The following is a 23458-nucleotide window of genomic DNA, read 5'->3' as shown; positions in this document are numbered from 1 at the left end:
CCCCGTGAACACCTGCAGCTCCCTGCCAGCACCAGGAGAGCAGGAAAAACAAGGAAACCAGGAGCAGCACGGGGGTAAAGCCACGGTGAGGGGCTGGAGGGGGAGGAGGGGTCCTTCTGGTGGCACCTTGGAAAGCTTGGACAGGAACAGTGGAGGGACATGAGCTCGGATGCAGGCAGGGATGTGACAGGGGCACACATCAGATCTGGGCAGGGATGTGATTGCAGGGATGCAGGAAGGGCTGTTGGTGGGGATGCAGACAGGAGCAGCCCTCCTGCTGTGCCGCTGTGTCCCAGCACTTTTCTCCACGCGTCCCCAAGAGACCCACCCGCCCCTAACAGCCCCATTTCGGCAATACGGCCTCCGCAGCCCCGGTACCAACACGCTGCCTCTCCATCCCCGCGGTGCTCACGTTCCAGCGGAGCCAAATCCCCCGGGAGCTGCGGAGGGGGGAGGACGCTCTCATTATCCGGCTCTTGCCGTGTCGGAGGCAGCTGGACCGGCCGTGCATTAATAGATTACACAGAGGATTTGGGCTTGCTGACAGCAGCGAGGGCAGAGCTAGCAGGAGGCGAGGCCAGCCCGGCTTGCTGAGCCGCGGGGACAGACGCAGCCCCGCGCCCTCTGCCACCTCTTCCAGCCGAGGTAAGTGGAGGGCTGAGCCGTGGCACTGGGATGGATGGAGCGGGGATGGGGACGGTTGTGATCCCGGAGAGCTGTGGGAAGGCCGGAGAGCAGGGATGCTGCTGGGCACTGGGTTCATCCTCCTCCTCCCGGCTGTGCCGAGTGTTTCTCCCAGGGATGCTCTGCGGAGACACGGAGCTGCTGAGCTGTGCCCTGCGCGGGGCTGAGCTGGGATGGGGGTGGATGAGGGATGGACGGAGGGTCGGCCCCGGTTTGGTCTTCACTGTGGGCTACCGGAGAGGGCACAGCCCCGGCGTTGCTGGGGTCATAGTTGGGGATGGGCAGGAGGAGCCGTCCTCTTGTGCCATGCATCCCTGCGGTGGTGAAGGGAGCTGGAGTCGTGGCAGTGCTCACAGCTCATGCTGTGCCTCAGTATCCCTATCCCACCCCGCTGTGGGTCAGTCTCTCCATGCAGTGCAGCAGGACGTTCAGTGCTACCCATACCCCACCAGCCCTCCCCACATCCATAGGGCCGTTGTCTCTGAGTGATGCTTGGTGCCACCAGGAGTGAGGCTGAGACTTGGGAATCCCATTGCGGCCCCATCTATCAGCCTGGGGGCTGCAAGGCACCCCCGCCATACATGTATAGAGCTCCACTGGTGGGGGGAACTGAGCCATCAGTGGGGCCATGCGTGGCCAAAATCCATCCTGGCCCTCACTCAGGGCCATGGCATGAGAACAATGTCCCCCACCTGGACAGCCTGTTTGTTATTTGCACTCAAATTGCAGGCAAATCCAGCGCAGTTCTCAGGGCAGGGTTAGTGTGAGCTCTCAGGCTCCATGTCACACAAGGCACTTGTCCCTGTGCCACCACGGTAAGCACAGCCCTCACCTCCAGCCAAGGCACCAAACTCTTCCCAAAAGCTCTTGGGGCCGTGGGTGGGATGGGGAACATGGGGACGCTCTGCCTTCCAGCCCCGACCGAGCCCCAGCGCCATGGATGAGTGGGACCTGCCCCAGTGGAAGAAGGAGGTGGAGAGCCTGAAGTACCAGCTGGCCTACAAGCGGGAGATGTCCTCCAAAACGATACCTGAGTGAGTGGGCACAGGGCAGGGAGCGGTGGTGTGATGGGGGCTGAGATGGGCAGAGTATGTGGATACTGGGCTGAGCACCGCCACAAAGCCATGGAGGGAAGGGGGGGGTGGCCAAGGAAGGCTCTGTGACCACCGTGCTCTCCCTGCAGGTTTGTGAAGTGGATAGAGGATGGCATTCCTGAAGACCCCTTCCTGAACCCAGAGCTGATGAAGAACAACCCCTGGGTGGAGAAAGGGAAATGCAGCATCCTCTGAGAGCAGGTGCTGTGCATTAACACTGAATGTACACTTTTTTATTAGCTAGCTTCCTAATATGACTAACTGAAACACTCAACCCTCATCTCGTCTTATTATTTTAGTAGTAGAAGTGTTTGGTTTTATAGGGGCAGCTGGGGAGGCATACATGGGGTGGATGCATGGGAGATGGCAATAGCAAACATTCCCTGGGGCAGGGAGGGCTGCCTCTTGTCCTACCCCTTCTGCACCCATGAGCAAGTGCTGTACTCATAAAGGGAGAAAACTTTTATACAACGTTCTCAGTGCTTTTCACTGCTCTTTTTGTATACTGTAGGCTCTAAGCTTTTTGCAGCACAGCAGGCACAATCTGCCAACAAAGGGTTTATAAATGAAATAAACGTGACGTATTGACGTATTTTATTAAGTTTTATACTTTATTATTTAAACAACACATATAAAAAAAACCAAACACATCAGCACCATCCCTCACCCCATGTGAGAAGTCAACTCATCCATTCCCTCTGTCACCCTGACTGCTACAGCAGGTCCCTGATGTAGAGGTTCCTCCGCACAGCGTTGGACACCCCCTCGTTGAAGCGGAACCACACATCACTGCGCCCCACCGCTTTGCCCATTTGGCTCTCGATGGCATCACACTCTGAGGGCTGAGCTTCTGCAGGGCAGGGTGACACAGAGACAAAGCCCTTTCCCATTGCACCTTCATGCTGCTGCACCCACCCCCTCCACACAGCCCCTCGTGCAAGGTGGGGCTCCCCCACCCCAGCGTAGGGGGTGGTACAAGGGACCACCCCATCCCTCTGCCACCTACCTGGGACTGGAGCTGATTGCTGCCGTGGGATTGGCCGCCCAAAGAAGTCAGTCTCAGGCTGTAAAAAACAGAAGCAGCAGCAGTCAGGGTTGCCCTATAGAGCCTGGGTGCAAAGCACACAGAGAAATAGGCAAAGAGAAGTGAGTGAGGCAGAGCGCAGCTGCAGGAGCTTCTCCTTGCCCACAGCAGGCTGCTCATTGATCCATCCAAAATCCCATGATGGGAGGAAGCCATGGGGCAGGACCCGCATGCAAATCCTGCAGGAAGGCCTTGGTAAAATGCAAACAACATTCAAAAACCTGGAGGAAAAGACAAACTGCGATGTTTGCTTTGCTGATGGGCAGAGCCCCAGGTTCAGCCCAGGACATGGGGCAGTGGCACAGGGCTTGGCTGCAGCAGGGCAATCTGCAACCCCAAAGGATTTGGGTGCTTTGGACTGCACTGAAGGCACCCAAACTCCTCTCGACTTTGCAGACATAGGTTGCACCACCTGCCCACAGCTCCCTGCAGGACACCAGTATCTCCAGGCATAGGGCAGCTGCAGAGCTGCTGGTAGGTAAAGGCCACTCCACCCTCACTAACACTAATTAAGTTCTCTCTGCAAGGAGTGCCCAACTGTCAGCTATTTTATAACACTTCTATTAACAGAAACAGAAAAGAAAAAAAGAACCAAAACAGCAGCAACGGAGAGGAAGAACAATGGCACAGCACAAGTTGGTAGGGAAGGAGATGGGGCAGGAGTGTCCTGGGGGTGTCACAGCCCCTCACCTTGTCCTGCACTGCTGCCCTCCTCACGATGTGCTCCAGGCGCTGCTGATGGTTGTGGGGTGCTGCTGGTCCTCCGGCCCCCATCTCCACATCCCCCATTTCTGCTGGCTCCTGCAGGGAGAAGAGCTCTGAGCACAGCCTCTGGAGGTACCCAGGAAAGGGAAAAGCCCTCAGTAGTGTGTGTGTGTGTGTGTGTGTGTGTTACAGATAAGTGCTTTTTTGTGTGTGCTATGGATAAAAAGCTTACTATGAGTCTATAATTTGCCACCTATCTGGTTTGCAGTACCTCAAGGACATGGGAAGGATCTGTCTTCAGGTTCAGCTCCAGATGAGCACAAGGCAGCACCTGGGGCATCCTGCATGGGGACTGCACGTTGGCACCATGTAAACAAGAAATCCCCAGAGAGGGTTCTGTGCCACGGGTGTTCCCAAAGAAACTACAAGAACCATAGAATCATACAAGGGTCTCCCAGGGACCAATTATCCCCTGGCACCAGGCAGGACAGGCAGAGCTACGTGGGCCGAGTTGGAAAGAACCTCTAAATATCACCTGGTCACATTGCCTGCACTGAACAGGAATGCCCACAGCCCCATCAGGTGCTCAGAGCCCAGGCAAGCCAGGGAAGATGTGCACAGGCAGGGAAAGTGAAATTCCCTCCTCATCACTGATTGAGAAAGGGGAGGGTTTCTGAGATTTAACTCTGAGAGAATGGTCTTTTTGTCCTGTTTCTGGGTTAGCTGCTGTACTGCCCTGCAAGCCCCCGGCAGATGTGGGGTGAGGGGGAGGGACAGGGGGGTTAATCCTGGATTTCCATGTGCAGAGCACAAAGCCTGCAGCTGTACCTCTGCTGCCATCCATGGGCAGAGGCACTGCGTAACCCCACACACCTTCCCGCTGTGCCCACCCCCAGACTCCTTTTGAGGTCTCTGCTGCTTTTGAGGATTCCCTCAACAGCCCTAAGGACTTGATTCATGGCTGGACTCGATGATCTTGGAGGACTTTTCCAACCTTAACAATCCTATTTATGATCCCACTGCCCACCTGCACCCCAGGCCAGGACCTGCAGGCGCTGTACCCCCCAGCAGCCCCCTCCCTTCCCCTCCCCACCTCGCTGAGGTTCCGCGCCTGCAGCACTGCCTCAGTCCTCCGCATCTTCTCCATCTCAATCTCATGGGCAATGAGCTGCTTGGCCTGGTAGGTGAGCTGCTTGCGGGCTGGCAGGTCAGGGAACCTGCACACATCCTCCACGTTCCTGCAGGGAGGAGGGGGAGAACATCAGTCCCTCGTGAACAAAGAACCAACACTGGGCACAAACGCACAAATCAACAGGGCAGATTGAGCTCAGTGGGACTTGCTGCCCCATCCCTTTGCAGAGGGGTTTAAACACAGCAAGATCTGACTTCCAGCCCTGTCCTCTCCCCACCCCAGCGTGGGGGAGATGACTCAGTTTCCCCATTGCTGCCCTCTCCAGGTCAGCACAGTTAACATCAATGTGCAAAGACACCCAGCAAATAGCATAGGACATGCAGAGCTGTGCTGCCCCACAGCTCAATGACAATCCCGAGGAGATTATGTGCTTTTCAGCTTGGTTTTAGTGCAGGAACAGGAAATCACACAGTGCTCTGTGCTGAGCAGATTGCCACGGGAAAGCCAAAGTCACAGCACTGCAGCTCAGGCTCCAGCAGCAGTGAAACCCTTCCCATGAGCTGCAGACTCCGCTGAGCTGAGCGTGCCATCGGATGGCTTTGCACTTGTGACAACTCAGAGCAAACAAGAGGTGTTGCTGCTAGAACAGCTCTGCTCAACACAGCATGGGGTGGGCTGAGCAGTGCAAGGTGGGCAGCACAAGGAGGCCATGCCCCCACCCCAGCAGTCCTGTGGGCATTTCTGTGGGGGAAAAAAAAAAACCTCACTGTTCTCTAATTAGATACAGCTGCTTGATTTAACAGAGGCTAATTTTGTAATTAACTTTGTAGCAGGAAGACATTAGCATTGCTCCCAGCTCCGGTCAGGTCTGTGCTATGTCACCAAAAACCCAGGAGCGTGTACAGCTCTGTGGGTCCAGCACAGCAAGGAGTTGAGCAGGGCACTGTCACGCTATGAACACACAAAGTCAGCAAATAAACCCAAGGCTTCTAGTTGTATTTTCATCCCCACTCAACTCCCACCCTGTGAACACCCAGCAGCCTGCAGGAGCAGGGCCAGCACCCACAGCACCCTGCCTACCCCATCCTTGCTAACTGAGCACACAGGTGCTCCCGGCCTGTGACACCCCGGGTTTCTTGCTGTCAGCCTCAGGCCCTCCACTGCCAGCTTACAACCACCCTGCTGAGAGCCAAGGACAGCTGCCTCCTTTCTCCCAACTTGATTAACAGCAGCACAGCCCTGCCTTGACGCCAGCCTGCCAATGACCCAGGGGAGACACCACATCAGAAGCAGCTCTGAGCCAACCCAGGGGGCACAGGGCTTTTCCTTTTAAAAAAAAAAAAACAAAAAAAACCAGCCCCAAAATCCTCTATGAAGGTTATTTTCAATCCAAACACCCTCTTCCAACCCTTGGGACTCACGGGTCGAGCTTGTAGACATACTGGCCCTCAGGCAGGCGCTCCTGGTGGTAGGTGAGGTTATAGGCTAGCATAGTGCTGATGAGTGCTGCCAGCTGCTGCTTCTCCTTCAGGCTGTAGAGCTGTGTGTTCACCTGGGGGAGCAAGGGGGTGAGAGCACAGCTCATCCTGAGCAGTGTCCCAGCATTAAGATAACCCACAGCAGCTTCTTGTCTCAGTGAATGAGAGCAGACAACGAATACCCACAAGGATCACAGTAGGAAGAAGGAAAGTTTAGCTCCCTATACACCCACAGAGATCAGAGCAGGGAGAAGTTTTGCTTCCTATTTGGGACACTTAATAGGGTGCAGAGCAGGGGATTCTCCTCCAGCAGCCCATGGGGGACGCGCACAGAGGTACAGGTACAATGGGGCAAAGGCACAGGACTGCACCCAACATGGGGCCCCAAAGTCCTCACTCACACCGAGCCCCTAACCCCATGTGTGGGGGTCCCAGTGCCACCTCCCCTCCAATTCTGCAATTTCATGCTAACCCCTAATATGGGATTTAGTATTGCATATAGCAGCCCTGCCTGGCTGCACAGAACAGGGGCACATCCTAGGCTGGGAGCCACTCACAGAGAACACAGGGGAACACTCACCGGCCGCAGCTTGGGTGCGATGATATCCAGCAGCAGGCAGAGCACCTCCAGAACAAGAGACTGCTGCCCAGCACGGCTGCGGGCGCTGGGTGTGATCCCTGACACCATGGACACCATGAGGTTCTGCATGTGATTCAGCTTGGCTAGGGCCTACAGAGAAGGATGGGAGAGAAGAAATGGCTCAGCCACGTCCCCAGGAGGAATGAAGCACCACCAGCACTGCATATTCCTAGTACTCACCTCATGATGGCTGCTGGGGTAAGAGAGCCGGGGGATGCTGGTGGCTGCAAAGAGCAGGTGGAATGCCACGGGCAGGAAGGGCAGGTAGCGCATCAGCTGGAAGCTCTGCCTGTGCAGCACAGCCCTACTCAGCATGTCAGAGAAACACAGCCATTCCAGGGCTAGGCACACCGAGCCAAAACTGGAGTCCCTCAGCTTCATATTCAGGAAATTCTCATAGAGACCCTGCAAGTGGCCAGGCAGTGGGATCAAAGTCGATGGGATTTTGAAAATCCCACTGAACTCGGCCCCAGCACCTTGTACCCCATCCCCAATCAGTAAAGGAAACAAATCGCATGCCCAGCTTTCCAACCTGGGCAAGCTTCTCCTGCTCCCCCGAGGAGCTGGCGAGGTGAAGGACGCGGTGGAAGCGGTGAGAAGAGGCAGTAAGGGCTGTCCTCACACCAAGGTGTGATAGTTCATCCTCATCCGCCAGCAGATGGTTGGGCAGCGAAGGATCCATCCCTATGTGGTGCCTGCAGAGAGCAGGAGGGACAGGGTGAGCACAGACTGCCTATAGCTGTGGCTGCCCCATCCCTAGGGGTGTCCAAGGCCAGGCACTAGTAGCCCTGGGCACCCTGAGCTGGTATGGGGCAGCTGCTTTAAGGTTGGAAAAGCCCTCTAAGATTACGAAGTCTGACCACCAACCCATCCCCACCAACCCATGTCCCTCAGTGCCACAGCTCCACAGTTCTTGAGCACCTGCAGGGACGGTGACCCCACCACTTCCTTGTGCAGCCTGTGCCCAATTACTAGGTGCATCTGGAACATACAAATCTGCTGAGACAGAGCCTGGCCTCCAGGATGTTTCAGGCTTTTCTGCTGCAGCTTCTGAATAGAGCCCACAGTGCAGCATGTGCCAGCCAACAAATTCCCCTCTTACCTTTGAACTCGTGGGAGCTGGAATATCTCCTGCCAGATGGAGAAGAGTCCCTTGTTCTGATCCTTCAGGCCAATCCTCATTGTCTGCACCATTCGCACATCCAACTCCTTCTGGCCTCGGCCGTGCAGGAACTGCAACACAAGACACAAACAAATAATACAACCACAGAATCATTGTGGTTGAGGAAGACCCTTAAGATCCACAAGTCCAATACCAACCCAACCCACTACACTCATTCACTCACTCCCCACATCCCTCTGTGCCACATTTCCCACAGTTCCAGAACACTTCCAGGGATGGTGATCCCACCCTTTCCTTGGGCAGCAGTGCCAGTGCCCAGTCGCTCTCTTTCAGAGATGTTGCCCAATATCCAACCTGAACCTCCCCTAGCACTACATAAAGCCATTCCCTCTTGTAACCCTATTGGTGTCACCTGGGAGAAGAGGCCAACCAGCCCTTGCCACAACCTCCTTTTGGGGTGTCGTAGAGAGCCATAAGGTCTCCTCTGAGCCTTCTCTTCTCCAGACTGAACCATACCAGTTCTTTCAACCACTTGTGCTGCCTCCCCCCAGCCCCTGGCACTACACATACCTGCAGGGTGTTGATGCATGAGCGGATGTCATTCTCTGTTTTCTCACACAGTGCCAGCAGTGCTCCCATGTCCGCCCTCATGCCCTGCTGCTGAGCAATCTGTAGGAGAAGGGAACTGAGCACTGCTCCTGGCCACGCAGCCATGCAGGGGGCAGTGCTGGGGCTAATCCATACCTCCCCAAGGCGCTGGGCCAGCCGGGACGGGGCTGTCCGGGGGAAGCTGAGCAGGAATGCCTGCTGCCGCAGTGGTCGGAGCGCAGGGACATACCTGGCACAGGGACAGAGGGTGGTGAGGGGCTGGCACTGCTGCCTAGAGCTGTGGGCTCCCTGTCCCTGGAGGTGCCTGAGGCCATGGATGGGCAGCCTGAGCTGAGGTTGAGGGAGTGGGGCAAAAGGTGAGGGCAGCCAGCCTATGGCAGAGGGTTGTGGCTGGGGGGGCTGCGAGGTCCCTTCCAACCCAACCATGCTATGGTTCTATGATTTAATGATCTACAAGGCCTCTTTCAATCCAACGAGTCCATGGTTTTAACAAGCTCCCTTCCAAGCCAACCACCCTACAGTCCTATGATCTTTAGGATCCCTTCAACCCAATCGTTCTACAGTTCTAATAAAGTCACTTCCAACCCAACCACCCTATGGCTCTATGATCTTTAAGGTTCCTCCCTGCCCAACCATTCCAAGATTCTATGACACATGAGCCACCCTTAGGGCAGGTGTCCCAGCTTCTCTCCTGACACGCACTGGTCATTGCAGATGCAGATGACAGGCCGCAGCAGCAGGCTGCCCTCTCGCCTTCTCCGTCGCCCTCCGCTTGCAGCCGCCTCACCCTCAGGTTCCTTGCTGTTGATGATGTTCAGCAGCACAGTGATGGAGGCCTTGGGAGAAATGAAGGGACAGAAGCAAGTGCTTGCTGTTTAGAGTAATAATTAAGCAAATGGTGGCCAGATGTAAACTTGAGAAATGGGCCCATATGAACTTAATGAAGTTCTACACAGCCAAGGACATGGTGCTGCACTTAGGTCAGGGCAATCCCAGGAAAAGAATTCATAGGAAGCAGCCCTGCAGGGTAGGACTTGGGAGTTCAATGGATGAGAAGCCAACTATGGGCCAATAGTTACCCTGGCTGCATCAATAGAGAGGAGGCACAGGCTGCCTAGAGTCGTGGTTGCCCCAGGCCACAGCTAGACCCAGGGCAACCTGAGCTGGTGAAGAGCACACAGCCCATGGCAGGGGGGCTTTGGGGTCCCTTCCAACCCAACCACACTGTGATTCAAAGACATAAGCCCAGGCGAGGACTCACAGTGGGCGCGCCGTCGATCTCGTCGATGATCAGGCAGTTGGGTTTCTCCTCAGCACCCAGCACTGACTTCATCTGGGTGGCAGCTTCAATGCGTGTCTTGAAGGTCTCTGGGCTGCGGTCATCACTGTGGGACACCAACTCAGCTCAGTGCCACTCCAGCGTGACCGTCCTCACAGGGTCATACTGGTATTCATCTCACCTTGCATTCATCTCCACCACATTATACCCTGCATGCTGTGCAATGACATGTGCCAGCGTTGTCTTCCCCAGGCCGGGCGGACCACACAGCAGGGCCACCTGCAGGGTGAGAGGGCATGGGGAGGCATGGAGCAACCACAGTGCCAGGAGGACAGCTCTGCCTTTAGCCCTGGTTGTAGAGATGCTGGGAGAAGGTCACCATGGGAGGGAAAAATAGAGCAGGAGCTCCCAGAAGTGACAGCTGTCCCAGCTGGCATCACTCGTGCCTATCCGTATATTTATAGGACAATAGAAAAAGGTGCACAAAACCCCTTGAAGAATTATACTCCCATGAGACTTCCGACTTCCTACTATCTGTTTTTGCTTCCCTGTTTTTTTTTAAATAACCTTTCACCAAATGCAGCAAAGCTGTAAAATGGCCTGTTATCTCTGCTTCTTTTGCTCTTTCAGCATTCCTGCTCTTTTCTGAGTGCAGAAGCACTTGCCCAAAGCCATACCATGTTTGTCCATAGTGAATGAAGTAAAGTCCAACCTCTGAAAGGCTGGGGCTTCTTTCCTCTACCAGTCCATTCAATATGGCTGGCCCTGTTCCCCTCCCCTGGTGTGATGCTATAATAAGATGATAACAGCAGGGTAGCAAAGTCTTCATCTACAGCAAATGAGAACAAGACCAAATACAGAAGCCACAGATACAGAAATGAAGGAAAAGAGCTGCTTACTTCTGAAAGGCCTCAGGGAGGTAGGGACTTCTAGCAACAGATATCCTCACCACCACTGCCAACCCTTAAATGAAGCCTTGGAAGGGGGTGGATCCTGGCTCTACCCCTTCCAGTCACTCAGGTACATTGCATGCACCTGAGCTCTCCTGGGTTGACCCTGCCTTCCCACCAGGTGCTCAATCACTGTTTCAGGCCATGACTTAGCATTTCTGCTACACGTGGTTAACATATTACTCAACTGAAACAAAAGATTAAACAAAAAACAGTAAAAAAACACGGCGTATTTTTAAATGGGAGACATAGAAGAAGATTTCTCCTGGATCTGTACTGGAAGAGAAAGGACAGACACTGCTCCTCTCCAGTGCTGGGGTCTGGGGGACACTATGTGGATGTGCTCTGTGCCCTGCCCCGCTCACCTTGTACTTGGGTCTCTTGTGCTGGTCCAGCTCAGCCTCCAGGATCTCCTCTGTGAGCTGTGCCTTTGTTTTCCACTTGTTCTGCGGTTCCTTGGGCTGCTTGAACGAGGGGTGAGCCTCAGCCCCAGGCTTTGCCTTCTTCACAGGCTTCTCCTTACCAAAGACCACTGTGTCCCAAAGCTTCAGCCACTTCAGCAGGCAGCGGTTTGTGTACTGAGCAGCAAACAAGAATAAGAGCCATCACCAATGAACCTCACAAGGTTCTGGGCCAAGGGCTGGATGAAATGGCAAACCCAACCCAACCACCCACAGCATTAAGGAATAAAGCAAACATCCCCCCAAATCCCGCTGACCCCAGTAGCTCACATCATCACTGAGCAGCTCTATGTAGCGTCGGGGAGCAAACTTGTCCACCCAGAGGCAATGGGGAGTAGGCTCCTCCTCAATCATGTCCCCAGGCTGCTCTGTGGCCTCATCACTGGTCTCCAAGGAGCTAAAAGTGTGAACACAAGCCATGTGGCAGAAGGAGGCAGAGCTGGGAGCTCACCCCGTGTCTTCCAGGCAAGAATGCTGCAGGCAGATACGGATCCCACATCCAGACCCACTGCAGCATCTCACAACCGAGAGCGTGGTGAGGACAGGAGCTGCCCAGACCTCACCTGTTTATTATCTCCGTCAACTGCTGTGATGCTTCCACAGCTCTCCTCCGATGCTGGGGCACAAATAGGGTGAGAGGGGTGAGGAACGCCCCACCAACCCATGATGATGGGTGAGTGGGGCCAGGGGCTGTCAGAAAGGAGCAATACCTCTTCATACACTTGTTCCTTCAGGTAGGAGAAGGGGACTCCCAGCAGATGGAGTGGCCGGTTCCAGCCCACAGAATCACAGAGCTGTGAGGAACAGAAGAGTGCTGATGTTCAGTACATGTTCCATGTACCATCAGAGCTCCTGAACTGGATGGAGGTCCCCTCACCTCCATCCCTATCTGGGAGGGATCGTCCTTCACTGCCATGAAGACCCTGGTGCCCTCACTGGATGTCACATTGATGTAGTCCCCCAGGACAGGCGGGCGCTTGAGGACACGCTTTGGGTTCTCAGTGGGTGGTGAGCTCTGCAGGGGACCCAGGCCGCTCACCTCCAGCTCTGGGCTGGGAAATGCCAGGCTATTTCATCAGAGGGTGAGAGAAGGAGCAATCAAATCCCATCCATGGAGATCCCGCAGCATCGGTAGGCAGATGCTAAGCTCAGTGACACAGAGACACAGGGCCAACCTGGCAGCACGGGGACCACGGGGTGACGCTGAGCCAGGCACAAGCGAGACAGCATCCTGGAGGACATCTGCGTCCAGCTCACCATCCCCACCAAAGTTCAGCTTCTTCACAGCTTCCAGCCGTTGCCTTTTTGGCTTTGGAGCTGCACGAGACACAGAGGTGGGAGAAAGATGAGAGACACGGCACAGAGCAAAGCCCAGAGCAAGCTGGGATGCAGCAGGGAGCCACAGAGTGCTCACATCACCAGTGCAGCAAAACCTTACTGAGGGCCACAGGGGACTTTGCAGGCAGTGAGGGCAGTGGGGATGCGTGCAGGGCACATTCCTGGCTCCTCTTCCTGGCACTGGGTCCCACAGCCAGGCCAGCCTCCTCCTGTGGCTGCTTCCTGCTGCGGAACTTGGAGACTTTGGGGCCAGGAGGGGATGGGTAATCTGGAAGAGAGTGCAGGGTGGTAGAGGTGGGAAGGGACCTCCGGGTGCCTTCAGTGCCACCCTACTGCAGCAGAGACAATCAGAGCAGGGGGCCAGGTGGGTTTAGGGTAAGGGTTATAGTTAAATCTTCAAGAAGAACCCACAGCCTCCCTGGGTCCCTGTGCTTTCTCACTCGCACAGCACAGCACTGCTGCCTGATGGGACCTCCTGCACTCCGGTTCGTTCCCAGCGCTTCCGCTCTCACCACCGAACAGAGCCTGGTTCCACACTTACAGTCACGGGTGGGATCCCCGAGCCGCCTCCTCTCCGAGCCGGTCGGCACAGCTCCCGGCCCTCCCCCGTGGCTCCCCCCGGCAGCAGCGCACGACCCCAACCCCCGGCTGCGCCCACCCGCTCCCAGCAGCATCGAACAGGCCCGGCCATCCCCGCGCACCTTCCAGCTCGGCCAGAACCTCCAGCTCGGCGGCGAACCGCTCGTTGAAGTCATCCTCGTCCCCAGGGCTCTCCATCAGCAGCGCCGCGCACCGGAGCCACCCCGCGAGCCCGAGCTTCCGCCCGCCGCGCCGATCGGAAGGGCTAACGCTGATTGGCTGTGGGGCGCGGCTCAGCAAGCTGCGTGCGCGCTGATTGGATGCGAGGAGAATGTCAGCAAGCGGTGGACGCGCTGATTGGCTGCGGGGCGATCCGCGGCTGGCGCCGAGGTGACGCGTTGCGGCCGCTGCGCTCCGCCCGGCGGAGCCGGGGCCGCGCCGTAGGTGGGCCGGGAGCGGGGCCGGGGCGTGGGGCTCCGGGAGGGCTGCGCGGGGCCGCGGGAGCGAGCGATGCGGGGCTGCGATGCGCGGTCAGCCCCGGCCCATCCGGCCCATCCGGCCCCAGCCCCGCCGCTGTCCCCGCAGGGCGCTCGCCATGGAGCCGGGCACCATCGACAACCTCTGCATCCTGTACCAGAGCCCTGACTTCATCGTGGTCAACAAGCACTGGGACATCCGCATCGACAGCAAGATGTGGTACGAGACGCTGACCCTGCAGAGCCAGTTGAAGCACCGCTTCCCCGAGCTGGCAGACCCCGACACATACTACGGCTTCAGGTGAGCCCCCAGCCGCGGGCCGGGCCGTGCATCGGTGGCCGAGCGGCCGCGGTGCTCCCTCACGTCCCTCTGCTCCAGGTTCTGCCACCAGCTCGACTTTTCCACCAGCGGGGCCCTCTGCGTCGCGCTCAACAAAGCGGCGGCAGGAAGCGCCTACAAGTGCTTCAAGGACCGCCTGGTGACCAAAGCCTACCTGGCCCTGGTGAGCTCAGCGCTACCCGTACAAGCTGGGGGGTGGAAGGGAGTGAGCCTGGGCTTGCCCTGCAATCCAGTTTTGTCTCCTGTAGGTGAGGGGTCACGTTGACCAGAGCCACATGACGATCCGCTATGCCATCGGCAAGAACACAGCAGAGGGCATGACCCACATGATGTGCATTGAGGGGACAGAGGGTGAGCAGCACGCGCGCCCTGCTTGAACCCGGGGAGCTGGGCAGGGCTGACCCCTGGATCTTGTTGCAGGCTGTGAAAACCCCAAGCCGTGTCAGTCGGAGCTGATTGTGCTCGAGCACGGGTCTTACAGCGGAGATCCTGTGACCAAAGTACTGCTGCAGCCGCTGACAGGTGGGGCTCTGGGGGGGGCTCACGTGGTGCATGTGTCCATAGCTCAGGGTGGGATCTGTGCTTGCAGCCCTGGGTATTGGTGGTGCAAAGCAGTCCAGGAGGGGCTGACTGAAGCTGAGCTCATGGACTTGAGTTCTCCAACTGGAGAGACACCAATTAGAGGGACCATCATGGGGATGCCAAGGGGGGGTTTGGTGAAACCCTGTAGCCCCAGTTACTGCTCCCTCCCAGGGCGCACCCATCAGCTCCGGGTTCACTGCAGTGCCATCGGCCACGCCATCGTGGGGGACTTTACGTACAGCCACAAGAAGGACAGCAGTCCATACCGCATGATGCTGCACGCCTACTACCTGCGCATCCCCACCAGCAAGGAGCTCATCGAGGTCTGCACGCCTGACCCCTTTGTCACAGCCATGGATGGCAACTGGGTGCCGCAGCACATTGTGCGCCGCCTGGACGAGACCATCCAGGAGCTGAAGGACAAGGCAGTGCAGAAGGGGGACGTAGGGCAAAGCCAGCAAGCCGTGCCTGGGGATAAAGAAGAGGAGGCACTGAGCAAAGCCAAGAGCCTGGAGCTGGAGGAGCAGCGTGTGCAGTGCGAGCAGTGGTTGGCTGAGTGGGCTCTGGAGTGAGCGCCGGCCATTTCCACACGTTCCCAACCCTTTGCTCCATAGTTGTCTGATGGGTTCTGGCAGCCTACCCCCAGAGCCCAGCACTAACTCCACATCCACACTCTCCATAGGTTGTGGTTTCCCTCACCTCTGGGTCTGGGATTAGGCAGTTTTTAGCAGCAATTAGGATTGGTTTCTTTTTTTACCGTGCCCATCACCCACTTGGCCACCGGATGCCCCTTTCCTAATTGTGTGCCACAGCAGCAGTCAGTGTGCCATGCACCAGCTTAGAGTGACCCTGGAGCTTTGCGTCCCTATGCCGGGGCAGCGTGGCTGTGCCATGAGTGTGCTGGGTGCACCCACAGTCCCACAGCACTTGGGTGCTCAGTGTGCCCTCCGTGGGCTCTGTGTCCACTGCTCCATCCCACCGCAGTCCTCAGTGCAGGAGGTGGGATGACCCCTCCTTGCTTATTGCCCGTGAGCTGGGACTGCGGCACAGCCTCGCCACCTATCTACTTGTTTTTAAAGGTTTGTTGAAGATGAGCAAATTGGTATGAAGAGATTTTAAAGCTTTTTTTCAGATTTCTATGGAACAAATCTCGTCTTTTAGCAGTTCTGATGGTCCCAGAGATGCACGTATTTTTAGTACTTACCTTGTATTAAAGCAGCCAGCATCCCCACGCTTTTTTAAATAGATTCTCCTTTTACTAGCATCTCCCTTTTTTCCTAGGTGTGGAGGCAGCTCTGCTGAGATGGATCAGAGGACAGACAGGGGGGTGGCAGGGGCTCTGGGGATCAGCAGGGCTGGCTCCTCCCCACCAGGGCCCATCCCCACCTCCAGGTGTGCCCAGGGAGCGCAGGCAGCCACAGGCACTCCCGAAGCTGTAAATTAACAGCACTGAGTGTTTGCCAAAGAATTACTGTCAGGGATGTGCCGAAAGGCCGAAAGATTACGGGTGACATTTGCTGCATCAGAGCTGGGATGCGCCCCATCTGTGCAGGAACATCCGCATGTGGCTGCGGCCACACGCTGGGGACACTGTGCCCTCAACTGCAGTGGCAGCGTGTGGACACTGTGCCATGGGGATGGTCACAGCTGGAGCACTGCGTCCCACAATCCCGCACTGTGTTGCACTTTGAGTGATATTGCAGGAGCCAACCCTAAAGCTATTGCCCACGGGCAGCGCTGCCCACATCACCTCCACGCGGCGTTCGCTGCATTTTGTGTAGATCCACTTTGTGCACGTGAAAGCTTGGGAGGGGTCATGTTTGGGTATTTGTGTGTTTCGTGGTCTCTGTACCCCTGGTAACAACCCTTATTTATTGTGTATTTGTGGGCATTGCCATAGTAAACCATCTCTTCCTGATACTCTTCCTCTGTGGTTCTTCCTTCTCTCAGTGCTGCCCCAGTCACTGTGGGGCCAATGCAATGCCACGGACTGGGGCTGGTAGGAATGAGCCCGAACCGGTCCAGCAAGACAGCCCCACACTCCAACTCGGCCAACCCAACCTGTTGTGTCATCATCACACTCTCATCCTTATCCAGCTGAAACCCCACAGCTGAAACCAGCAGGGTCATCCATCCCACAGCCATCCCGATCGGTGACCCTGTGCTGGTAGTGAAGGTTTGTGGGGCAGATGCCACAGCCCAGCCCTTCCCCAAACCTCGGTCACCTCTCACCTGTCCCATGCTGTGTCCCCATAGGGTTCATGGTCCTCTCTTACACAGTTCTGCCCTGGGGACATTTTCCATCCCCATTACCCCGATTCCACCCCGTTCATACTTCCCTTGACATTGGCATTGGTTGAGCTCCCAAGTCCCTGAGGCCATGAGGTGGGGGAGGGTTGGGGCTTCAGATGTCACCCAATACTCCATCCCCTCTGTGTGCATGCCTTGGGGGGGCTCAGCCCCTCTCCTCCCCTGACAGCACAGCACCAAAGCCATACCTTGATGTCAGCCAGAGGGCAGTGACAGCGCCAGCGGCTGGGACTGTTCCAAAACAAAGCAGCAGAAGTGGAGGAAAAGTTCCTCCAAATTCCTGCAGAGTTCAGAGCTCTCTGATGAGGACGGGTGGGAGCAGTGCAGCCCTGCATTGTGGTTGTAGGGACAAGCACCATTTCTTAATGGCACTTTAACACCATTGCTGAGGTTGGCATGGGTGGAAAAACAAAGAACAAAGGGTTTGTGTGCATCCTTCAGGCTGTGAAGGTTTTAAGGGTTACACAGCAGCTGCCCAGGAGCATCCCCACAGCTGGGTGGCATGCAGTGTCCCCACCTCACTGCCACCAACATCCAAAGGACCCCCAGAAAATACCAGGGGCCACTTCCTGTGATGGACCCTAAGGCAGTTTTGGGGCTGGGTGTGAGCTCTGAGTAGGGTGCCTGTGGCTACCACCCCTCAGTGGCACCCCAGAACAAGGGCGAGAGACTGGCAGAGCTCCCACATTGCTGTCCCCCAGCTCTCTCCTGCCAGGGCTCAGCACAAGGCACATAGCACGCATTGGGTTCCCAGCATCATCGTCACCATCTGGGTTTGTGCTGTGTCCCCTTGGTCTCCCTTCCTTATTTTTAAATCCTTTCTCTCCCAGTATGTGCTGGATGGCATCACAACAGGCACTCATAAAACCGTAAGGAAGGAAACAGACTGCCCATGGGATGCATTCCCAGGTAACTCAAAGGGCTCTCACTGGCTGGGGGGCACTCTGTCCTCATGAGGAGCTGCAGAACCAGCAGCTGTCATTCCCTGGCCTCCAAGTTCAAAGTGACCCTTTACATTAAAAAAAAAAAAAGAGAGAGAGAGAGAGAGAGAGAGAGAGAGAGACTTTACAAAACAGAGTTGAGAAACTGCTTCCGTCACAACCCATCCTGCAGCCCCATCCCCACCCCACACAGATAAGGGCCGTGCTGCTCCGCTCCCTCTGCTCATCCCTGGCTGCAGGCGACTGCAGGTGCAGGTAGGTGACAAAGCCGTGGGCAGAGGGTGGCCAGAGCTGGGTGGGATGGTGGAACGGGATGGGACTTAGTGGGGAAATGATTTGCAGTGACCCCAATTGTTCTGCATGGTGGTGATCTGGGTTCTGGAGCAAGGATTTATTTTCTAGGGGGGTTTATAACAGTGGGGTTGGGGTACAGGGGGTGAATCCTTGGTGGAACTGCTCACCATTCTATTGGTGTGCATCTGAGGGGTCCCAGTGCAAGAGAACTCATCACAGAGCCCACGTTATCAATGGGCATGGAGTGAAGCCTGTCCTCTGCTCTGCAGGACTCAGCACCCTGCGTGGGCAGCACCAGGCTGAGCTCCAGCTCCAGCAGCACAAGGAGGCACCCAGCACCAGACTCCCAGCACAGGCAGCATGGTGTGGGCAGCCTCTACCCTCCGTGAGTCCCTCTGCCCCCAGACCTGCTCCCAGCCCACAGCTGGCACTGTGCTGGGAATGGGCACACGCACTTCTCCCAGCTCTGGGGCATCACTGCTCTCCCTCTAAGCTCATCTCCATGGTGTCCAGGTTGGGCTGCAGGGTGGTTAAGAACTCCGCTCTCTTCACACAGCATTTACCAAATGTTATTCAATTGACAAAGAAAACTTCCCCAGGCTGAAAGCTGGAGCTGCTCCAGCACAGCCCCTGTATGCACACTGCTGAACTTTTCACAACACCATTTCATTTTGTTGCAGGATTTCCTGTTGCCCTCATGCAGGCAGCATTGGTGAGTCACTGAGCATTGATAAATGGCTCCAAACCAACAGGGCTTTAAGCAGAGTTTGGGGCTGATGTCCACCTGCTCTCCTTTACTGCACATCAGGGACAATTTCATCTCTGAAAGAACAGTTGGGCACTGGCACTGCTGCCCAGGGAAGTGGTGGGGTCACCATCCCTGGAGGTGCTCCAGAACCATGGAGAAGTGGCACTGAGGGACGTGGGTTGGTGGGCATGGTGGGATGGGTTGGGATTGGGCTTGGGATGCAAGAGGTCTGAATGATTCTATGATTCCATAATTCCCCCCAGGCCACTCTCCTCCTCGGTGCCATCCTCGCTGCCACGGAGCCATATGCTGAGTGAGTGCCGACCCCAGCACAGAGTGCAGAAGTGTTGTTTGCTTTGGGCGTTGTGTTTCTTCCCATGTGCATCATGGGCTCTGTGACTGGCACTGGGCTGGGGAAGATTTAAAGCCTGGCGCAGCCAGTTCTGGTGGCAGGTTGGGTTTCAGCCTTATCCTCTTCTGTTGTAGCACAAACAAAACAAAAATTCTCTTTTTATGGGGCTGGCACAGATACAATGGGAGATTCTGGACTCCAAATCTGGGCTCCACTGGCTTCTGTCTTACTCTAAGCCCAGGGCATTGCCACTGCCCTAGGGCACATTCATGCCTGCGTTCTGCCATGCTTCATTTGTCACCCATCTCTTTGTCATCCACCTCCTTTGTCACAGCCTCGGGGTGCTGGTGTGCACCATGGAACCAGGCACCATCATTGCTTTGCACCCCAGTATCCTGGAGCACCTGAAACTCTGCCCCATGCTGACGGGTGCCCAGCAGGATGCTGTCAATGCTGTGCTCCTCAGGGGCAGTACAGTATATGGGTAAGGAGCCCAGCGGTGGGCAGGAGGGGAGGTGTTCCCTTCAGAATGCTGAGCTGTGCTTTTTGCAGACATCCTTCAGGCTGGGATTTGGAGACTTTGCAACATTTGGGGCCACTTGCACTGGCTTTGAACCAGACCACGCTGAGCTTGGTGGATAAGGTGAGTCAACCCTAAATGGCCCATATGTCGGGCCAGCCCACAGGCATGGGGCCCAGCATCCTGAGGAACTCAGATTCCTCTGCCCTCCCTGGCAGGCAGCACGGGAGGCATTTGCCAGGAGCATCGCAGCCACCTACAGCACCCAGGGATGGGAGCAGCGGCAGCAGTCCCTGACCCTGCTGACAGCCATGGCAGCAGCATCACACCCCCGACCAAAGCGGAGCGCAGACCAAGAGATGCCAGCCCCAAATGCACCCTCCCCGCCTGCAGGCTGCATGCAGGAGCCCATCACCACCCGTGTGCTCTCTGAGAGCATCCTGCTCCTCGACTATGAAAGTCCCGAGCAGTTCTACCTCTGCCTGAGCGACAACGTTCTGCAAACAGACCTAGAACATGTGCTGGAGCAGCCACTCACCACCGAGTATCTCTGGGTGCTGAAAAAAAGGCTACAGGAGGTAAGGGGTGAACCAGGGCACGAGCAGTGGTGCAACTATTTGGGATGGGGAAGTCAATTCTTACTTTAATATAGACACCACAAGCATCCCTGCCTTCCCCACCCCTCTTTGCTGAGTGCAGGTGTACCCCACCGGGATGCCAGATGCCCAGCTCCGGAGGCTGGGGCCGCTGTCCCGCCTCTACACAGTGCAGGAGCTCAGCCAGTGGCAGGTGACCTCAGCAGACACACTGTGCGCCCTGCTCAACCCCTCAGATGGCAAATGGAGCAGTGCCCAGGTACCGAGGGGCACAGGGACAGATGCAGGAGAGCCCAAACGAGGGCTGCTCTGAGCTCGTGTCTGTGCCCACAGGAGCTCACCCCCCCATCTCCTGGAGCCCAAGGCACAGGGGTTTTGTAGTGCGTTTCTGCCAAATACATTTTCCTCTTCTCGAAGCATGCGGTGCATGAACTGTGTTTTCCAGAAGCAGCAGCTGATCACAAGGTTCCTGGAGTTGGGGGGCAACCTAACAGGGCCCTTGCTTCAGCAAATTGGTGGGATTTTCCTGTGTGACCTGAACGAGGAGCAGATTGAGAAAATACCTCCAGAAGCAATTGGGTAAATCACTCTATAGGGATGCTCATCCATCCTGCAGGATGCCTGGGTCATGGGAAGAGAGCAGGGGATAGCAGGTCTACCTGGCTCTGCAATGGTCGTGTCCCACTCTGGGCCGCCAGTGACATGGGTGGGGGATAAATCACACATCCCCTTGGCCATTGGAAGGGCTTTGGGTGGCACCCCCTGCTCTGACCTCCAAACCTCCCGTCCCTCAGGAGCGCTGGAGTACTGGACATTTCTTCCTGCTCTCAAAACAAAAAGGACCAATTCTACAGCAAAGCCCAGCAGGCTTTTGCCAGCCAGGCTGGCACCAAGGTGTATTACCTCCAGATGCGGCCATATCTGGGTAGGTGCTTCAGCCTTCACTTTCTGTAGAGATGTCTTCCTTGGCTGGAAGGCTGGCCATAGTCAAGAACCATCCAACAGCCAGCAAAGCCCTTCCCTCAGTGTTGGAAGTGTTCACATGACTTCAGGTGCCCTGGGTGCTTTCTTCAAGGTGGAGCTCCAGCAGAAGACCTGAAGGACTTGGCTGAAAATGGCGTCAACATGGACATTGACACCTTTCTTGCCCTAAATCCCAATGAACTGCAGGTATGTTCCTGCTGTGCTGTGTACTGCTGTTATTCCCATGGCAGGGGGGTTGGAACTAGGTGATCTTTGTGGTCCCTTGCAACCCATGCCATTCTATCATTCTAAGTTGAGAGCTGAGCTGTGGGTTCAAGACTTCAGTGTCATCAGATCACCAAATCTCTACTTTTAACCTTCTAAAATTTTCTTTCATAAGTTATTACTCATTCTGCATACCCTTTAAAAAAGCATTTTCAGGCAGTGTCAGCTATGAGCCTGACCAAAGCTGTCATACGTGCATTGCAGAAACTCAGCGTTCTGGATGTCAAAAATTTGCTGGGGGCAAACATCCAACAACTGAAGGGAGCTGAAAATCAGACTGCTGTGATGTGCTGGGTCAAGAAACAGTCCCAACAGGAACTGGACCAAATCCTGGGAATCGGCCTGCAAGGGGGGATGTGGGAGCCTCCCCCCACAACCACCCCTTCCCCCCTCACTGCTGCCCCCACCCCTATAGCCACCAGCAGCCACCCCACTAATCCAAACACCAGCCCCGAGGCCCCCACCCCAAATACTGCAAGCCCAACCTTCCCATACACCGCCCAGCCCAGCACTGCTGTCACCACCATCACCTCCACCCCAGCCCCCAGCGCCATCACCCCATGCTTCATCCACCAACCCACCACCTCCAAATCCCCTGCTTCCACCCTCCTCACCACCATCCTCACTGCTGTCAGCCCCAGGGCCACCTCTCCCAGCTCTATCCCACCCCCAGCTGTCACACACAGTGCCACCACCAGCACTGATGTTCCCAATCCCACAGGCACCATCCGCAGCACTGGGACCCCACCGGTGTCCCCAGCACTGGGAGGTACCACCGGTCCAGCTCCTGCCCCCTGTAACACCACCACCCCAAGCTCCCCCTGTGCCCTTGTCCCAAAGCCCACCTCTGTGCCTGCTGCCACCACAGCCACAGAAATGAATCCCCTCTCCCACAAGCCCACCACCCCACTTAACAACATCACTGCCTCCACCCAAAGTATCAGCTCTTCAACCAGCAAGCCTACAGCAATCATTTGCAAGACTGGTGCTCCTCCAGCACCTCTCGACCCCTCTTCCACCACCTCCAGCAGAGAGATCACCAAGAAAGCACCAGTAGATGTGCCAGAGACACCCAGACCTCCTCCTGGTGGATACATTAATCTGCAACCTGAATCTGGTAAGGTTGGGAACTGGGAAAGGCTGAGGGGCCAACATGGGGGCAAAAGTCTCACCAACAAGCAGCAGCTGATCTGCTTTTTTCCTGGCTACATTCAATAGTGGCATGCTATGCACAAGAAACCCCAGGTAGTTACAGCGTGTCAGGTAGCACTGTACCTGCACAGGACCTGACAACAGCTGTTCTGCAGCATGCTGCCTTCAGATCCTGCAAGTGTTGCAAGCTATAGCTTACGGTGCCTCATCACACTTTGAGTGCACAGCAGCTCTCATCCACTCTGCAAAAAAGCTGGAGTAAACCCATCAACGTCAATGTGCTGCACTGTTTTTCACAAAGGACTTAAGAGTTCCATATTTTAACTGCACATACTGCTTTTGAATAGTGAAAGCCCTAAAGTCTATAGTCCTGTATCCCAGGCTCTCATACCTTTACTGACTCAGGTTTACTTCTGCACTAGAAAAAATAAGAGCAGACTCAGTTCTCCTGACTGTGATACAAGGTGATTTTTGTAGACAGGATGCAGAGCAGTGCCTGAAGGTGCAGGGTCTGGCCAATGTCACACACACACAGACCCCCAGGGCATCCAAACCCCAAAGCAACTCTCCTGCCCCAAGTGCACACATGTGCTGTTTGTGTGGATAACTCAATCCTTTCTCATCTCTGTTCTCTAGGCTCAGGATCCAGGGTGTCCTCATGCTTACTCCACATACTGACCACAGCCATGGCAATATCCCTGCTGCAAGGGCTTCTCTGACACTGCACCTCCAGCACTGCGCTC

At 55.9% G+C, this 23458-nt stretch overlaps 4 protein-coding genes across 7 annotated transcripts; 3 read left to right on the top strand and 1 right to left on the bottom strand.

Moving 5' to 3' along the window:
- Nucleotides 1–604: 604 nt before the first annotated feature.
- On the top strand, nt 605–2353 carry GNG13 (G protein subunit gamma 13). 2 transcript variants are annotated; one of them, XM_042828278.1, is made up of 3 exons: nt 605–645; nt 1600–1718; nt 1868–2353. In XM_042828278.1, exons 2-3 carry the CDS (start codon nt 1621–1623, stop codon nt 1971–1973), a joined length of 204 nt encoding a protein of 67 aa, XP_042684212.1. In that variant the 5' UTR covers nt 605–645; nt 1600–1620; the 3' UTR covers nt 1974–2353. The 2 variants fall into 2 exon arrangements, with proteins under 2 accessions (XP_042684212.1, XP_042684213.1); XM_042828279.1 differs by lacking the exon at nt 605–645 and adding an exon at nt 1486–1499.
- Nucleotides 2354–2357: 4 nt separating this feature from the next.
- On the bottom strand, nt 2358–13377 carry CHTF18 (chromosome transmission fidelity factor 18). 3 transcript variants are annotated; one of them, XM_042828274.1, is made up of 22 exons: nt 13279–13377; nt 12678–12845; nt 12415–12556; nt 12117–12306; nt 11950–12033; nt 11803–11855; nt 11510–11636; nt 11144–11356; nt 10010–10107; nt 9811–9934; nt 9252–9385; nt 8685–8778; nt 8511–8609; nt 7920–8050; nt 7350–7512; nt 6998–7222; nt 6758–6907; nt 6121–6251; nt 4661–4805; nt 3553–3663; nt 2785–2842; nt 2358–2628 (listed from the first exon to the last, which is right to left on the bottom strand). In XM_042828274.1, exons 1-22 carry the CDS (start codon nt 13352–13354, stop codon nt 2492–2494), a joined length of 2853 nt encoding a protein of 950 aa, XP_042684208.1. In that variant the 5' UTR covers nt 13355–13377; the 3' UTR covers nt 2358–2491. The 3 variants fall into 3 exon arrangements, with proteins under 3 accessions (XP_042684208.1, XP_042684209.1, XP_042684211.1); XM_042828275.1 differs by having other exon boundaries at nt 12279–12306; XM_042828277.1 differs by lacking the exon at nt 12678–12845.
- Nucleotides 13378–13687: 310 nt separating this feature from the next.
- On the top strand, nt 13688–15919 carry RPUSD1 (RNA pseudouridine synthase domain containing 1). The gene is made up of 5 exons (XM_042827892.1): nt 13688–13933; nt 14012–14135; nt 14221–14323; nt 14393–14494; nt 14726–15919. Exons 1-5 carry the CDS (start codon nt 13752–13754, stop codon nt 15124–15126), a joined length of 912 nt encoding a protein of 303 aa, XP_042683826.1. The 5' UTR covers nt 13688–13751; the 3' UTR covers nt 15127–15919.
- Nucleotides 15920–18459: 2540 nt separating this feature from the next.
- LOC122165008 (mesothelin-like protein) lies at nt 18460–23434 on the top strand. Its single transcript, XM_042827548.1, has 12 exons — nt 18460–18484; nt 18780–18811; nt 19111–19160; nt 19534–19683; nt 19752–19846; nt 19942–20297; nt 20419–20574; nt 20761–20894; nt 21110–21240; nt 21391–21485; nt 21768–22680; nt 23352–23434. The coding sequence occupies exons 1-12, from the start codon at nt 18460–18462 to the stop codon at nt 23432–23434; spliced, it is 2220 nt and encodes a 739-aa protein (XP_042683482.1).
- Nucleotides 23435–23458: the final 24 nt, after the last annotated feature.

This window comes from Centrocercus urophasianus, unplaced genomic scaffold (assembly GCF_019232065.1).
Source record: "Centrocercus urophasianus isolate 14NV4802_14NV808 unplaced genomic scaffold, USGS_Curo_1.0 seq_29, whole genome shotgun sequence".
In the NCBI taxonomy this organism is placed as follows: Eukaryota; Metazoa; Chordata; class Aves; order Galliformes; family Phasianidae; genus Centrocercus; species Centrocercus urophasianus.
This window is presented reverse-complemented; position numbering and strand designations above follow the sequence as displayed.

What these genes read in the sequence shown, in the direction of transcription:
- GNG13 (XM_042828278.1), top strand. Translation starts at nt 1,621, where the DNA reads ATGGATGAGTGGGACCTGCCCCAGTGGAAGAAGGAGGTGGAGAGCCTG. An exon ending in TCCTCCAAAACGATACCTGA is followed by an intron (nt 1,719 to 1,867) that starts GTGAGTGGGCAC and finishes CTCTCCCTGCAG; the next exon opens with GTTTGTGAAGTGGATAGAGG.
- CHTF18 (XM_042828274.1), bottom strand. Translation starts at nt 13,354, where the DNA reads ATGGAGAGCCCTGGGGACGAGGATGACTTCAACGAGCGGTTCGCCGCC. An exon ending in AGATCGACGGCGCGCCCACT is followed by an intron (nt 9,386 to 9,810) that starts GTGAGTCCTCGC and finishes ATTTCTCCCAAG; the next exon opens with GCCTCCATCACTGTGCTGCT. An exon ending in GGGCAGCAGTGCAGGACAAG is followed by an intron (nt 2,843 to 3,552) that starts GTGAGGGGCTGT and finishes TGTTTTTTACAG; the next exon opens with CCTGAGACTGACTTCTTTGG.
- RPUSD1 (XM_042827892.1), top strand. Translation starts at nt 13,752, where the DNA reads ATGGAGCCGGGCACCATCGACAACCTCTGCATCCTGTACCAGAGCCCT. An exon ending in GACACATACTACGGCTTCAG is followed by an intron (nt 13,934 to 14,011) that starts GTGAGCCCCCAG and finishes CCTCTGCTCCAG; the next exon opens with GTTCTGCCACCAGCTCGACT. An exon ending in ACTGCTGCAGCCGCTGACAG is followed by an intron (nt 14,495 to 14,725) that starts GTGGGGCTCTGG and finishes GCTCCCTCCCAG; the next exon opens with GGCGCACCCATCAGCTCCGG.
- LOC122165008 (XM_042827548.1), top strand. Translation starts at nt 18,460, where the DNA reads ATGGTGTGGGCAGCCTCTACCCTCC. An exon ending in CCCTCATGCAGGCAGCATTG is followed by an intron (nt 18,812 to 19,110) that starts GTGAGTCACTGA and finishes AATTCCCCCCAG; the next exon opens with GCCACTCTCCTCCTCGGTGC. An exon ending in AGGGGCAGTACAGTATATGG is followed by an intron (nt 19,684 to 19,751) that starts GTAAGGAGCCCA and finishes TGCTTTTTGCAG; the next exon opens with ACATCCTTCAGGCTGGGATT.